Here is a 17,592-nt window from a genome sequence, read left to right on the forward strand (position 1 = left end):
GTTTTACATCAATAGGGTTTTTCTACTTAGAAACAGAATGCATAACAAAAATAAGAGCACTCCTTCCTTCCCCTTGACTTCAAAAGTGGGCTTTGAGTGTGAGAGAACAGGAGCGTCACAGGGAATAAGTCAGAAGCGATGTTAACTGTGTAACAGTTGGCTGTTCATCTCTAGATCCTATGATAATTCAGTCCTGTCTGAGGCAGAGAGAAGCAGATTGATGATTATGTAAATATCAGGGGGAGCAGGAATGCACCTTCAATGTAACTGCAGACATTGAGTAATAATTATAATAATTATAATTTACAGACTATTTACATATGGTTTCTCATTCTTGACTACCTTCCCTTTCAAATCCTCTGTACTTCATCAAGTAACGCTTCCCCACATGGATTTTCTATTCATACTTAGCAGTGAACTGCCCTGTCTTTGTACTGTACAGTGGAAATAGAGGTGAAATGCATGCCGGAGTAGAAAGACACAACTTGAAATGAAAATACACACGAGCAGGCCAGAAATCATCTTCATGTAAACGAGCATCGGGCTGAGAAATCATCACTACACTGAAGGTTTAGGGCCTGGTCCAACCTGCTCAGTAGAATAACACTTAAGAAAAAAAGAGACAAGACCAAATAAAAGGTAGGCATCGATGGCATGCAACAAGCACCTCACATGGAATCTGGACAGATTTCACATTTGAGAAGTCTTCTGAAGGAACTGGATGGTAAAACACTTTGATTAGACATCATTTGAAGAAATCAATGTTCGATAAAGCTAGGCGTCATCTAGTTCTAGTGTTTGAACCATTATTCAGTGACGGCTAGTTAGATACTGGTCGGCGCCAGATGCTGCGACTGGTTAACTGAGGGGTTGTGGTGGATTGTTTAGATTTGCTTCCAAATAGGTAGAAAACTGATTGAAAAGGTAATGGCCGAGCAGTATTGGCACCTTCCCGACTCTATAGAAGATACACAGAACTACGTGTCGTGTAAGTGGAATATTAGACAGTGTTAAAGACTAGATTCTAGAGTAGTCTACCATACACCCTATAGTATACTAGCCTATGGTGAGTCATTAGATATTCTTATATGTACCACTATAATAATAAGGATATAAAGAGTTTAGAAGTCATACCTACTGGTTTTCAGTGAATACTTTACTGATGCTTTATAAATCTGTAGTTAGCCAGTAAGAAGAACAACAGTTGCAGTGTTGGGTTGTTTGGCCTCTTAAAGCTGTCCTGTTTTCTTACAGACAAGCAGAAGTTACATTCACATATTAACATTCAAAGAAGCTTATTGAGGGCATTTTCCTCCTCATGGAACATATATAAAACCAAGTTTACGGTGTATGTGGATAGTTTGTGGTCTTTCACTGTACTTTACTGGACATTACTGCCAACGTAGGACTGTGAAAATAAACATGTGTATTGCATCCTCAGGGCACCACTCATTTAAACTCTGCACCATAGCACCACAAAAACTCCACAGGGTACCTTTAACTAATTGTAGATGCTGGAGGTCAAACACCAGTCTAAGGGACTGCTTTTTTTACCAGGCAACTAAAAGTTGTTCTTTTGAATGGCTCATGACTGACATATAAAGCATATATGTATAAAGTATTATTAGAGTTAACAGTTCATATTAAATCAGGTACAACCTATCAACCCATTACCAAGGAGGCTTTATCAGAAGGTGGTACACGGAAAACCTGAAACTCGAGGAAAGTACTTCGAATGCTGATCTACGGGGTATCACCTGACAGCAGTAATGTCACTGACAGAGACATTTCAAAAATATGAACATAAATGAGTTCCATTCATTGTACTCAGAGCTGCCTGTCAAGTATCACTTTGATTTCCAGAAGACAGTACATCTACACAAATCTCTGTTTGCACAAAGCCTGTCTCTTACAGATTTAACTACTGTAGCTCACTACGATCCAGTAAACTAGTGTATGTGGATCAGGAAAAGATAAAGATTTGTTTATCTCCTGGAATGACACAAATACATAGCTGACTTTAGCTGTACAGTTAGCTGTAATTAAAAAAGTCAGAACTATTCTACCATTCATTTTTAGTGGCTGTCAACGGTAACACTGACATAATTTGGGAATACACAGTAGTTAGAAAATAGCCTCAAAATACATTGTTACATGCAAATATTATTTTCTTTGACAGTCTTAATCAGTTTAGAAGTTCCAGTCCTTCCAAATCCATGTGGATACTTGCACTTCACGAAAACACTGAGAAAGCAATGACAGAGAACACCGGGAGAACTGAAGACAAAACTGACAGAACTCAACAAAATGGAACAACCACCACACTGCAATCGCTCTCGGACAAAAAAAGGGAATATTGCACAAGTTAAAAAAAATCCATCTCATAGTCTTTAAGCAGATACAGACTAACTTCTGTCACTGATATAAACTAAGTAGAACAAGTGCTGTGTCTATCACTTTCAACAACAACAAAAAAATAATGCTCCAACACTCCAGCGCCCAGCCTCCGCTCTGCACATACCACTGAGACGCTGAGAGGAACAGTACAACCAGCCATCCCATAATATGTCAGAAATATGATTGATATAAAACTGCCATTTGTGGAGAGTGAAGCGGAACGGCGCTATCACCATCACAGGATGATAATTAGTGATTTCTGTACTGTGGTGTCCGTGTGGCTCTGAGGGAGTTATCAGCACTGCTCGATGCCCTCGTTTGTGCAGTGAAACCAGGGAAAGAGGGAAAGGGCATGCTCAGCCAGCTGAGAGCTTCCACGTCACGAGAGACAATTGGACAGTCATGTTTCTGTTTCCCTGCTGCACAGTTTGCACCTTCAAAAAAAAAAAAAAGAAACCAACAAAATCTCCTTCCTGCAGAAAGGACTGCAGTGCAACTCATTTTTCCATTTCATCCACACGTTTCACCTTGTTTGAGTGTCTTTCACTGAAAAAAATTGTTAAAAAAATAAAATGATGGCAGACAAGCAGCCAGTCCTGTGAAGGGCGCACATTCAGTTGAATCTGTTTGCTCAGCAGCTCGCTGTGGCTTCCTTTTTTAAAGAGCAGGAGAGACGACTCTGAGCCAATGAAGTACACTGGAGGAGACTGTGCGAGAGCTGGTGCACACCAGTCGTGACAGAGTTCTATTAAAAGGCAACCATTTACAGTAGTATTCCAGCTTACTGAATTACCTAACTAATAAAAGCTTTGATTGGTTTCTGGTTTCAGTTAGACTACGCCACCTGTGACTGTGTGCGAGGATAATACTGAGATTGATGCCATCTGTAGTTCTGTAATAATAATAATAACTATAATAACAGCTGATATTATTATTTTACAAAATACTATGCACAATATACAGAAAGCAATTTTAGTGACTAAATTAGTAAATGCTTCAATAATTGGCACATATATCACTGCTAGAGATATCACAGTGCACTGTGAGCTACCGCTACATTAAATACTTAATAGTACTGCTACTGCGGAGGCTGACCATCTGTCTGTCTGTCTGTTCAGTCAAACCACCCTCCCGCTAGATAAAATGACTCTCTAAAGCCAGGATTACTAATAACCTCTTCTGTAAAATACAAGTAAGTGAGATATTTGATGATGTTCCTTTAATAAAGTGAGGAGAAACAGTAATTGTGGTCTTTGTGCATGCTCTTGTGTTGCTGTTTGTTGCTCTTGAAGCAGGCAGGCATGACTTATGGTCTGAAATGAAACAAAAGAAACAACCAGAAAAAAAAGTGTCTGTGTTGAATAAACTGCCCCAGTGACGAGCGAAACAAAAAAATGCAGGAGGCACAGGATCTCGTCTGGCTTCACATCTCCAGACCAGCGATGCACAGTGCGACCGTCTCGTCAGAAAAGAGCCTCAGAGTTTAAACCAAAGTTCAGTCAGAGATCCCAGAGAGTTCACCTGTGCACCTCACACCACCGTGCTGATGCCGCTGTGCTTGGGCTTGGTGCTGCTGGGTGCCTGGGGGGGCTGCGGCGGCGGGCCGTGGTGGTGGGGGCCGTGGGCAGGGTGGGAGGAGTGCGCTGGGTGGCTTCCGTGGCCATGCTGTGAGTGAGGGTGAGGTGGGTAGGGCGGCTGCTGGCTGTGAGAAGACGATGGGTGGAACTGGTGCGGAGGGTGCTGCAAGTGGGCCGGCGGGTGGTAGTGGTGGTGGTGGTGGTAAGGTGGGGGGTTCTGAGTCATGTGACAGAACTGGGCGTGGTGCGGGTGCATGGGTACTGGCGTGTCCGTCTCTACCCGGGCTGTGTGGTGCAGGTTTGCGGGGTGCGGGGTGTGGGAGATGAGGGTGGGGTGTGGAGGCTGAGGGGTGGGGCTGGGGGACTTCATGCGCCTGGTGCCAAACAAAGATCCGAGCAGAGAAGAGGAGTTGGGCAAGGACTGGCCACTGTGGCGGGACGGGCAGTCTCTGCTGGAGGGGGTTCTCCGCCGCATGTGAGGACTGCTAATGATGGACCCCTGCAAGAGACAGGACAGTCAGAACACAAGAAACACACAGCAGGAAGTACCTTTTCTAACTGCTGTAGATTCCAATTTCAGCACTTTTAAGGACACAGGACTGACTTCAAACTCTTCACAAAGCAGAACCAACTGCATAACCAGCTACAGCTGATCTGAAATCTCACGTGATTTCTTGTGTTGCCTTGTGGAAAAGCATCTCCATTTATTTTTGCACTTGACTGCTTTTGTTTGTCTATCCATACTAACATCTCATGGTTGACTTACTGTAAATAGTTTGTAGGCTCAGCTTGCTGAGCTTGTCAGAGCCCAAAGAGCCCTGCATTGTCATCATCAGACAGCTTCCAAGTCTTGAAAAGTTCTCTCTGACTGCTGATTCTCTCGTGACTTCCAGTCACAAATACTGTATTTGGTTTCCATTACAGTACCCAACTTAATGATGTTTCTAAATTCTACTAAATTCTTGCTCATCAATACAAAAACAACAATTTTTATGACATCTCAAAGCAGGATAAATAACGGGATAAATACAGGACAAGCAAAACCTTTCAATACCAAAAGGTTTATGCTTAAGAAACAAAGCAGGTTTTTTAGAGCCATGCATTACATGCAAAATAAACTATACACAGATGATTTAAAAAATAAAAGATGTGTGCTCATGCGTGCAGCCTGCAATGATTTGTGCGTAAACCTCTACATAAAGAATTTAGTTAGAATATTTGGCTAAAATTTCCCAGTTTCATACTAATATTGTTCCTGAATTATTTTTGTGACAGGAATATTGCTTTTTAAAAAAATACCACAACGCTCAAAATGACAAGAATATAATTTATCAATACATTTGGAGTAGTATCTTACATATTTAAGCAGTACACTGGAACTAGAGTTGCTAGTTTACTGTTCTTGAGTGGAACAATGGATACTTTAAAGTTAAATGACAAACCAGAAACAACAGAGTGCCAACAACAAACACAAGAAACATTAAGTGGAGGTTTTCCCCATGTGAGAACGCCTCTGACTTGGACAGTCCCCCAGTGTACGCTACCTGTGTTAAAGCACAACTCTGCACAATATCTGGACCTGATTCCTCTGACATTGTCAGGATTACATGTGAGAACAGCTTTAGATGTGACACACATATTTACTAACAGGTTTTATGTTGTAGAATAAAATCCGAAAATCTCTTGACATTAACATTTTTAACCACTGGGGAACCCGATGCTAACTAATTGTTCTATGGTCCGCTATATCAGGGGTGGCTAACCCTGGATCTGGAAAGCCACAGCCCCATTTGTTTCCCAATCATCCCTGCACTTACAGCTTCTTATTGGTTGAACACAACTGATCCAGGTATTCAGCAGTGGGTAGTGCAGAGATGTAAAAGAAGGACAAGGATAAGCCACACCTAGTTAACAATCTGCGTAGAGGAAACATTGTGTAATGTTTTCTATATTGATTACTGAAGATTTTTAGGTCCAAAGATTAGATTAGGTCCAGGACCCAGTTTTTCATACTTGGTCAAACCACTTCAGGCCAACATACTAGCTGTTGAGCTAGAATAAACTCTTAAACCAATATATAATATACTCAGTAACCAGTAGAGCCCAGCTGAAAAGGACTTTATAGGAATGTGCTTATGTTGTTTCACCACAATAAACAATAACAACAATAACAATAAAAAAAAAAAAAAAGGAGAAAAATATATTTTGGAGGTCAGGGGTAAGGGGTGAGTGAGAGTCCCTTCAAACTGTGTGAGCATGCAGTAGCTGGAACTGACTACAAGATTCAGAAAATGGCAAAGAAGTCTAACCCACTACACCAGAGATAATGACTCACAGGTGAGAGTCTAACATCAGCAAAGAGTCGTGCCATGCTGTGTACATGAAGGGTTAACGGGTCAGCCACAGAGGAGCATTCCCCCTTCAGCCCAGTGCATGCATGATAGAGTCCAAGGTGCTCACAAAAGAAACACCACCAAATATTAAAAGAAAACTCCAAAGAAACAAACCAAAAAAACAACAGAAAGTCAGAGGACAGCTCAGCATCATATGCGTCCCACTTACTTCCATATTGCTGTCTAGTGATCCTGCACTGCTGCGTCTCCCACGCTTGCCTGCCCAGAACATGTAACATGACACATTAGACATTGTCTAGTTCAGAGGAGGGGGCGCTAGCGCCCTAAGGTGGCACAATACTAGCTAGCAGCAGACTGTCAGTATGGCAGAGGGAGGAGAAGAGGAACTAAAGGAAAGGTCATTGCTACTGCTAGACTGCTGCAACTCCACAGCAAGGTCAGCCTCTGGGGAAACTTAAGTTGGGAGATTTTAGATTTTGTTAAGGCTACACAGCAACTTGAAGCACAGCTGGCAGAAGACCTTGCCATTTTTAAAAGGGATACTTCAGCACTTTTGCATTTCCATGGAGTTGCAAAGTAGATTTACCCTGAATATGAATATGAATTCAAAAATGCAGGATTTCCAAAGTGCAATAGCATTGCTTCTTTGATTTTATTTGAGTGGTACTGTAAATGGTCACATTCTTCAACAACCTACAATTTCAGTGATGCTGCTGCATTCATTGAATGACTCTGTAAGAAAATACAGGCCATAAAAATCTGACATTGCTTGTGTCGTCTCATTTAAAAAGCATCAAGTGCTTTGTGTTTGTGCAGAGCAGTTCTGCAGTGTGTAGTTGACTCTCTACACCCTGATCAAATTGACCACGGTGACCTACATAATGCTGCCTCCTCCCTGGTGGAGGTGACACAGGATTATTAGCTGGTAGCCGATAGTCACTTATACCTGGGTGCATTAACAAACAGACCCATCTCTATCTGCTTGCTTCACAGCTTTCATGATGGAAGACTTGGCATTGGCAGATACAGTGGCTATAATCTAAATCAAAACTGTGCAGGAACAGGAACTCAGCATTTTCCAAGTTTCCAAATCAATGAACATAAAAAAAAGCAAAGAGTTTCATGCCAACATCCAGCTTGGGGGTACGGTCTACTCTCCTTTGTCTAACGGAGGGATGAGACTTGAGTTACCATGGCAACCCCTGGTATAGTTTTTACCTGCATCTGAGAGGTCGCGTAGGGAGCTGCTGAGGGCACTCCTCTTCAAACCTTCACCGATGGCATAGCTGTCATCGAGGCTTGCTCGGCTCAAGTTGCCATTTCCTGTTTCCTTCTTTAACCCGGAGCTCTGCGACATGCTGGGCCTCACCACCCCCTTCTGCTTTTCCAGCTCAGCTGTGCAAAGGAAACATATGCAAAGATGACAATTATCCACGTTGAATGGGGTCAGGTTGTTTTCAGTACTGAACACCAAATATCCAGAGTAAAAAGAAAACTTTTGCTCACATTCTATCCTGTACTTCTCCATCTCTTGAACTTCAGCAATAGATTCTCGCAAATCATCTGTAAACTTTTTGCGGTCCTGAGGATTGGGTGCATTGAAGTTGATGAGGACTTTAATGTCAGCTCCAGGAATGGCCGATGTCAGACGGACTCCATTGGGATAATCTAATGGACAATATCAACATTTAATCAGTCTATACAAAATGCAAAGACCATAGGGATGGTAATTAGGATTATTTTATTATCTTCCAGAATGTCACCATTAAGGTAAACAAGGTACTTTGTAGATGATTAGCCATCTTTTTGTAATTTTCCTAAATGTTCTATTTAAGCACAATGGTTCAAAAAAGGTCACATGTTTAGATTACTCAAACTAGTTTTCTTGAAGGTATACTGACACCTTTAGGAAAAGCCTGACACAAACATCACTGCTATGGAACACCTACACTGATTCTCAAAGAGCAGAACTTGCATGCCATAAAGTGAGAAGGACTGCCGAAAGCTGTACGTCACTGAGTTCTTCTTCTTCTGGAAAATTTTAGTAACCTGCGAATAAAGCACAGCATATAGTGTGGCTTAGTCTCTTTCAGTGGTGTACTCTTAAGTGTAGTCTTAAAGTGCTGGAAGAATAATGTCTTTTGTACCACTAGCAGGTCATTAAAGAGGAAGATCTCCCTTTGGTGCAGGCCCAACTTTTGAGGTTTGTTGGGGTCGGGCACTTCAAACAGTCTGCAGTAACAGACCAGTCTTCGGTGGGGTAGGGACAGTACCTGCACACATTTACAGCATAATTTCTGAGTTGTGTCAAAGAGGGCTAACTTCAATCTACTACAATAGTAGTAAAAGTATTGAATAACTAATCCACAATGTTAGCATCTCTTTCATATAGCTCCAGAAGATTTTACAAATATACTGCCTGTCCAAAACAAACAAAAAAAAAAAAGTCACCACCTTGTTTAGACTAAGCAAATAGGTACCAACAAAATATTAGAGTGTGTGACTTTTGTTTTGGATGGGCAGTGTATTTTCACTCAACCTTATGTAGACATAACCTTGTGTATGTACAGTATATGTCTATGTAGACAGAAAGACTAATACTTACACAGCCAAGACCATGGTGTAAAGAGCCAATCTATGGAGTGAGAGATACATACAAGAGTCACTTTACAGGCATCAATGAACACATACAGGAACGTTTAAAGTCATGATACATCAAAGAAGAGACATTTCACTTATTGGTCAGCATTAATTTGAAGTAAGGGCCAAATGTTAAATCAGGAAAACTAGTTTTATGGAACACAGCACAAACACCAAACTGTTTCACAAATATTAACAATATTGTTTGTAGTTTGTGCCAGCCTTTCTGATTATGACATTGTCAAAGTCCCTTGGACTTGTGCTGATAAGTGTAACTGAAGTAGAAGCAGTTTGATGAAAAGGGTATCAATGGAGGGAAGGGCAGGGTTTCAAGGAAACACCTTTAAGATCATTGAGCGTGAGGCTGTTTATCTCATTTATTATTACATAGCCTGTTAGACAGAAAGTTTCTTGGCCGGCACTTAGGGCAAAATATATATTACAGTAATTCAGCATGAAGGTCTTCATTCATGAAGAATTCATGTGTCACTGAGTGAAAAATGTATGTTCAGATAAAGAATAGTCTTTCATTTCTTTTCCATTTTAGAGAATGTTGGCTATGAATAAGCCTGCGACAGCTCAGAAGTACATTGGGTAATTTGGTTTTGCATGCCCCTGCTAGATTCGGGTCTTGAATGGAGTGGAAGATAAAAGTGGTCACACTCTAGCAGCAGCCCAAGGGCAAGCTCAAACCTACCGGCTTTTTTCCAACAATGAGTTTTTCCACTTTCTGAACCTGGGACACATGGTCTTCATTAGTCTTAAGCTCCCGCTTGCGAATCCTCTCATATATGCCTACCAGCATCTCTCGGGGGATGTCCTCCCCATCATCCACTCCTGCCAAGAGATGAGAGGAAAAGAGAGAAAGAGAGAGAGAAAAGAGAAGGATTAATGATTAATTCGCAGATTTATGAGAGTTGATGAACCCTTGAATTTATTTACATACTGCTGTGCTTCCCATATTTCTCTCAGTACAGACAGAAATGTCCTTCAGAGTTCTCTAAGGATGAATATTTCTTCTCCATCCAATACTGTACTGTAATTACTGATGCTCCAATAGGCAGAGGAGTTAGCCATGCCACAAAGCCCATCTTAATACCCTAAACTAAGTGTGTATTGCCTGCAAAGCAAAACTTTCTTGACCACAACCCTTATTGACACGGGCATTAATCAAGGCAAACTGCATGCACAAAACTCAATTTGAGATGAATATTTATCCTTGGAGCAAACTATTGAAGCTTTGTGAGACTAGGGTGGATGCTGCTCAGCAGAGGTAGAACAAAGTACCTCTGAGGTTCTTTACAAAGTCCTCCAGCTTCATCTTCCTCTCGGGCTTGACGTTGGGACTGTACATGTCTGTGTTGAGGAGGATAATGGCAAAAGCCAGGATGAAGATAGTGTCAGGGTTCCTGAACTGTCGCACCACACCAGGGTTGCAGATGCAGTAGCGTTGACTGTGAAGAGGAAATTGGATACAGATGTTAGAAAGTGAACTTAGCTGGATTAATGATTTTGCTATGGAATCAATATGTTTAACCTTGGTGGGTTTTTTTTACGCACATTTGTCAAAAATGTAATTAGAAAATACATTTTGATTTCTATTATATTTGAATTATTTATCTCCCTCTGTTAGGGAGGTGTTCTTACACAACATGTGCTTTTACTGACAGGACTACCGTCATCAACGATTCAATAAGCAGCAGCGTGAGCTTTGGTCAGACAAAAAGGACGCATCACTTCTCCGTTGACAGCTCTGCATTTGATTCCACATTGTAAATTCTGATTTGAAAATATTGTTGAATCAACTAGAATGTTTTTTATTAATAGCCAAGTCATATATTTTTAAGCCAAGTCAACTTACATTTTTTTGTTTTATTGCTTAAACCTAAATAAAAAGAGTTGGTCTGACTTGAAATATATTAGCTTAAAATGGTGAGTTGAATGAAGGACTTTCTCAGAGTTCAGTCAACTTATTAAATTAAGTAGATTTAAATAGAAAAATAACATGACTGTGTTAGTAGACTTGCATTCATTGCAGCATGATTATTCTTTATCTTTTTTGGAAAACTTTCTGTATGTCTTTAATATCTGTTAAAGTCTAGTGGGAGATAGTGCTTCAAGTGACAAGCTAGGCTAGTAGCAAGCTTAAACTTATTGTACTTCTAATACTCATAGGCTCAAGTCCAAAGACAATTATATATTATTTTGAGACTCAAAACTAGTTGTAAGTGTAATTTTATTATAGTTTAAAACTCAAATACCAGCTTTATTTAGTTTTAAGAGGTTAGTATACAGCAAACTAATGCTAACAGAAATTGGATTTGGAAGACAAAACATTAGTGATTCAAAACATATCAATAAATCCATTTCTGTGCAGAAGTATCAACTGTGATATTGATTTTGAGCTCAAGTCAAAAGAACAACAATCCAGAAACAATGAAGACTGTCAATATGGCCTCCAGTCGACAGACAGGCCATTTAACAGCTTTGTGACTCACCATAAATTGAGCCCATGATCATATCTAGACTGAGCTGCAGGGAAGCACCACATCATCAGTTATCATTATGTCCCCAATGTAACAGTGACTGTGTGTTTTTTCTTTTCCACAAAGGCCCAAATGTCCTTGCTCACTGCTGATCGTAGCAAATTCTAAGTGGGCACACCTTATTACCAGAGGTTTGCAGAAAATAAATGAGGAACATCTTTGATTGACTTTGATTCAACAACTATTTTAACAACTAATTCTGCAATGATCTGGTCAAATGAAGTCAGGATTGAACTACTCTTCGAACTGCTCTACTGATCTTTGCCTGAGAGCGTAAGAAGTAACACGGTGACATTTAAGTGCTACCTCTGTTTGGGTGGAATGAAACCCATTCTCACAAAATCAGCTGGTATGTTGCTGTTAAACCCTATTTGAGAAAACATCACTTTCTTACTTCCTACTTTAGAATATTTTTTTACATGACTCCATCATGCTGACTTCAGTGGTCTAAGGTGGTTTGGGAGATGAAGCCATGTCTTGAGTTGTGTTGCTGGCTTTCAGAGGAATTTCTTACCTGAAGGCCTCTATTAGCCGCTCAACCTTCTGTGCTTCTCCCTGGACTCTGATGTGAGCCTGGAATTTCCTGAGTGCTTCATCCAACTCCATAGCTGAGAAGTCCATTTCATCCACCACACAGCTGGTGAAAAACACAGAGTGGTAAGATCAGTCTGGGTGGGATATTACAATAGAACACATTATTTCTTTCTTACATAAATATATACGTGTGTAAGGGCCTTACAAATGAGAAAAAGACTGAAGGCAACCTTTCTTCGATATTGGTACTTTACACACACATACTCATAATGAAAACATACAAAATATAAAATGATGCTTTTGACCTATATATAGCTCTACACACACTTCTCATGTATTGTCACATTACAATACAAGTGTGGCAAACGAGCTAGCAGTTCCATTTTCTCTCATCCAGTTAATAGGGAACAATATTAGTATTCATTTGAAGCATTTGTGTCTATGGCAAATGGATGAATGTCATATTCACTTTTCATTTAGCTGTATTGTCATGTCCTTATTGAAATACATTGTTACTAACTGATTCATTAGTTTCATAGACTATTCACTAACTGTCTGTTGTGTTGCTAGGCAGGTGGTGCTCAGTGTATTTTCATTATTGTACAGTTATTGATTTGTTCAGATTTTATATAGAACTTCGACTTCAAATTAAACGGAGTTGTTTTTGCTGTGATCTTGATGCTTTCACTTAAATAAAAGTCTCAAGCACTTGGCTCTCCAGAGTCCCAATACCTTGATACCTTGCATGTCAAGATATATAGACGTTCTATCAAGGAGCCCTTTAGATATGCCTGTCAAAGTGACACTGACAGACCTTTCCTGGCCTAATCCTCCACTGAATCTCTATTTCTGATAGAGCTGGAGTGCTTCAAGTGTGATTCAGGTAAGTCTGTCCAGTCTAAAGTATAAAGTAGAGGTACTATTGAAGTGATGCAAAGTGTCATTACTGGAAAATGCTAGATTTTTATGACTTCTCTTTCATATTAAAAGGATTGAGGAGTAAAAATGGAATCTGTGTGTTTATCTGAGTGATGCTCAGGAATTTCCTGAGTGGATTCTATTTCTGTTGATTTCCTGAATGTAACTTGAGTCATTATGTAGTACTCAGAAACTCCATACACTGTTTGAATGAGGGTAGATTGCAAACTGGCGACCCTATTTGCAACTAAATGATGATCTCTATTTATGTCTCTGAATGCAGATAGTCTGCAGTGTCATAGGTGGCAGCTTAATTCAAAAGCCTGTTTAGAGAAATGTAATGCATCTGTACTTGCATCTGATCCATGTGCAAATACAAAAATGTAACAGATTTCAACTAATGCAAACTCACTCAAGGACATCTCGGTTGAACTGTTTCTGCCTGTTTCCCAGGAACTCGCCAATCATCTGCCTACTCAAACCCTTCCTCTGAAGCAGGAAATGGGCCACACCCACTGGAGTGTCTGGAACAAAGTTTCGCTCAATCAGATACTGGATGCCTTTTTCTGGTTTCCTGGATACAAAAGGGTGAGTAGAGAAAGAGAGACACAGAGAGACAAAAAAGAAAGGAGTGAGGACATGGTCCAAATCGGTGATTATCCCACTACACTTGAGGTCCTGTCTAAATGTGTGTCAGATGAGGGACAGGATTTAGAAAGCAAGGGAGGGATGTGGCATGAGATGAGGGCTAGGGGTGGGGAGGAGGGAGCTACTTTTCTCTGCGGTGTTGATCACAAATGATTAAAAGGAACTTAATGACTGGCTCTAAGAGAAACCAAATCCACAATCATCTATGATTAAAGGGAATCACGCAGGCTCAGATAAAGATGAAGTGGGGCAGAATGAGTCCTACACTTGTTCGCACCTTAAGTAGAACAGGCAGATGGAGGAGTCATGACTCAATCAACATTACTACATGTTTATCATACAGAAGAGTTCAATCTTGGCTATTTTAGCAAAAAACATCCTTAATCATTGGAAAGGATCTAATTTCCATAACCTCTTCCATTTGCCATTTGGGTATGAATGAGGCCCAAAAAAGCCCAAGATAATATGAGATTGTGTCTAGCTCTGTGTGTGCAGCTTGTTAATGGAACTGTAGTGGACTATACATACTTGTTGAAGAGGTTTAGGCCAATGCGGTAGTGCCTCTTGCGGATGATGTCATTGCTGAAAGCAGGTGAGTCCCAGCTATTACGAGTCTCTTTGTGGTATGTCTGCTTGCTGAGTGTTTGCTCCCTCAGGCTGTCTCTGGATGAGGACTCAGAGCTGCAGTTGATGGTGTCGTTGGAGTTGGATGTGCTGTTGATGCTGTCGTTGTCACCATCAGAGAAATCAGACTCTGACTTGCTCTGCCGGTTTGCAGTGCCATTGATGGCAAGGTGGGCCTCGAGCTGTCGTGGGCGATGACGGGAAGAGTCTTCTTCTCTGGAAGGCCCACGGGGTGGCAGGCTGTGGCTCATGTTTTTGGGGCTGCTCTGCTGGTTGCTGAGGCTCCGGTCATAGGCATTTTGTCTCTTCAAAGAGCTTCGATCAGAACGATCGCTCAGTTCTACTGAGCTGTCACTGGGAGGCTCGATAGTTAGTAAAGGTAGGTGGTCTACCCGTAAGCGCTGCTCTTGGCATTCCAAAGAAGGTGTACTGCGACAGCTTGTGTCTGTGTCCCCTTTTTCATCCTTATGAGCCAATGACCAGTAGTCCTGTGAGGAATTCAGGGAGCGCTGACGCAAATCTGATTCTGTACTGGAGGGCCGCTCTACAGACTGAGACAGAGGCAGAGGTGGTGACAGTTCCTCTTCATCAATGTACAGAGTGACATCACTATAAGATGCCGTCATCTCGTCCAGTTTGCGGTGTTCTGAGGCACTATGGGAGGGTTTCACCTGACAACTGACCTCCCTGTCCATATCCTGGTGGCCTCTGCCTGCCTCTGACTGGCTGTCGTCACCATGCAGACTGCGACAGTTAAGAGCATCGTCTATGGACTCAGCAAGAGATTTAACCTGCCTGGAAAAGGCATCTTCCAGTTCTGTGATAGCATCTGTAAAGTCGCTCTGTGTCGTGGGGCTCTTGGCCTGCACACCCATCTCCCCAGAATGCTCGGACTGCACCAGTGCACCAATTTTGGTGCCATCATCAGTTAATGAGACCTGCTTTCCCTCAAAGTAGGAGCTGTGGACTTTTTCAGGTCCTTCAAAGGAAAACTGCATTCTCATATTGGATAGGACAATCCGTCTGGACATACGGTTCTCAGACATAGAACTTCTAAGACGCTCAAAGTTCTTGTTCATCTGGTACTGGCGGAAGGCTGTCTGGATGGTACGGGCTGCATGCCGGGTTATGAAACGCCCGCCATATTTACGCTCTAGCATCTCCACCTGTAAAGGAAAAGAAGGAAATTTGTGTTATAAAAACAGGAAACAGTCTCCTACCTGTGGTCTTATGGTAGTCAAATCTTGCAAATGTGCTTTACAATAGGGCGACTGCTGGTAGTGACTCACCAATCCCAAGTGAAAATGGGCATAATGAAAGGTATTGTTTTTATGGTTTAAAAAAGAAACAAAACTAGATACTTTGAATCATTCTAGTTTAACAACTGAGCTTCCTCTAACAAAACTCACAAGAGTCTTACAACTCTAACAAGATCATAAGATGAGATGAGTCTACAAGGTAGAAAACACAAAATCTGTGGTTAGCTTAAACTATTTTATATTAAAGGGATTCCCATCAGCCAGAATAATACATGTTAAGCTATTTCCTCTGAAACATATTAGACACAATGAAGTATAATGTTTGATGTTTTGCCTGAAGAAATTGATGTTTTTATCTGCTTTTGCCAAGAGGACCCCTGATGGCTTTTAAAACCAGTTGGAACTTAAGGTTCATTATACTGAAATAAACTCCTCAGGAAGATGGATAATGTGGAATTGTGTTGAGAACCCAGTTTTAGTGACTAGCAATGGTCTAAATGATGATGAAAATGGCTCTTAGAAAAACACAAAAATAAAATAAAAAAACAAGAAGGTTCTACTAAAAGAACAGATCATTACACTAAAGTCTGTCTGACAATGGACAGTATGTAAAATGACACTAATGATTTTGTTTCTGCTCCCTTGAAAGTCAAGGAGGCCAGTGGACTCACAACCACAACCAACACGAACCATGACAATGATTCTTGCTACAACAAGCTACAACTACTTAACAAGACAACCAGTGCCCTTCCCATGCACAAGCAGCTGTATGGCCCTAAGCCAAAGCAGACTACTGTAGGACTTGTATTTGACCACAATCAGCAGAGACAGCATGATGGCAACATGTAGGAACAGGTCATTTAATATAATGTCTAATGTGATAGACTATTTCCTGGCAATGTATTACATCAGGAGTTATTTATTATCATATGTTTGTGTGTGTCAGTGTGTGTGAGAACCAGGCCGCCTCACTTTCAGTTCTGACTATGTTGTGTGTCATAAATTCCATAAAGGAAAATATGTTTTTTTAAAGCAAATGGAAAGTATGAATTGCAAAGAGCAGGAAAAAGTATATGCATTGCTTGTTTTTTAGCTGTGCCCTTCCATGAATTAGTATTGCATTAACTTATTACTACTGGTGCTGATGTTCTTTCACTACCCTTTGAATTGAGTTCAATTATCCACAGGTCTATTTGAATTGAGTTAAGCATCTCACCTGCTTGTCCTGTAGGTCTGATGAAAGCTCATAGCTCTCAGACAACGAACGGGAACGTTTGATGGCCTCTTCCTCTGCCTGCTTGCGAAGGATGGACTGAGAGTGCTGAAGCTTGGGTCGGCGGGGCCGTGGGTTGCCGGGCAGTAAGATGTGTCCGTAGAACTGACTGTCCAGGTGGTCAGGGCCCAGCCCACCACTGTGGGTCACTGGGACACAACTGTAGCCACTGCTTGGGTCCACAGATGTGCCCACTTCACTGCCTGGAGCATCACCTTCCACACTGCAACACACAGAGACACATACAGCACACTGGGTTAGTCTGCTGAGTCATTTTCCTGAGGGCACTCATTGCTCTGTGCTTCAGCAAGAAGCATGTGACCAATGGAAAAAGTGAACTTTGATACTGCTCGAAGGGTATAAATACGAGAGAGGGAATTTATAGCAGCAGTCTGAGTGCTGCCAATCGTTTCACCACATTCAATTCACAATGCAGAAAATACAAGTCATTCTGCGCAGCTATAAGACTAAACCAGAATTTTGATTAGAAATTGCTATGAATAAATTATGAATAGCAAAGAATCACAAGCTCAACAAATACTAAAATCACTGCAACCCTAATAAGCAACTCAATCAGGCATGAAGATCAATACGGACCTTTGTTTTCTCACAGACACACTAATATGCGTTTCTTTGAATCTTTGAATGAACACGTGACAGGACCACACCACATTGCAGCAACTAAATGTCCACCACATCTGTTCACTTCCTCTACATCTCTTAGACTGTTATGATTAGCTGACAGGGCTAAAATGACTGACTTGACTGCTTTTTGAATAAATAAAATAACAAGCTGTCCCTCTCCTGAGACACACGGCATAC

The 17,592-nt window shown here is 41.2% G+C and overlaps 1 protein-coding gene across 3 annotated transcripts in view; it reads right to left on the reverse strand.

Moving 5' to 3' along the window:
* Positions 1-17,592, reverse strand: part of iqsec1b (IQ motif and Sec7 domain ArfGEF 1b) — a 153,189-nt gene continuing 135,597 nt past the window's right edge. For 2 of the 3 annotated variants that reach the window (XM_026344577.1, XM_026344578.1), the window contains 13 exons: positions 16,714-16,993; positions 14,143-15,404; positions 13,379-13,540; positions 12,029-12,151; positions 10,256-10,422; positions 9,666-9,805; positions 8,934-8,963; positions 8,476-8,601; positions 8,278-8,377; positions 7,835-7,996; positions 7,547-7,723; positions 6,537-6,586; positions 1-4,473 (listed from right to left, as the gene is read on the reverse strand). In XM_026344577.1, the coding sequence (XP_026200362.1) occupies positions 3,928-4,473; positions 6,537-6,586; positions 7,547-7,723; positions 7,835-7,996; positions 8,278-8,377; positions 8,476-8,601; positions 8,934-8,963; positions 9,666-9,805; positions 10,256-10,422; positions 12,029-12,151; positions 13,379-13,540; positions 14,143-15,404; positions 16,714-16,993 (3,325 nt within the window). In that variant the 3' untranslated portion in view covers positions 1-3,927. The remainder of the gene's footprint in view (positions 4,474-6,536; positions 6,587-7,546; positions 7,724-7,834; positions 7,997-8,277; positions 8,378-8,475; positions 8,602-8,933; positions 8,964-9,665; positions 9,806-10,255; positions 10,423-12,028; positions 12,152-13,378; positions 13,541-14,142; positions 15,405-16,713; positions 16,994-17,592) is intronic. The other variant, XM_026344579.1, reaches the window with a different exon arrangement.

The sequence above is a fragment of the Anabas testudineus genome, chromosome 5 (genome assembly GCF_900324465.2).
Source record: "Anabas testudineus chromosome 5, fAnaTes1.2, whole genome shotgun sequence".
NCBI lineage: Eukaryota > Metazoa > Chordata > Actinopteri > Anabantiformes > Anabantidae > Anabas > Anabas testudineus.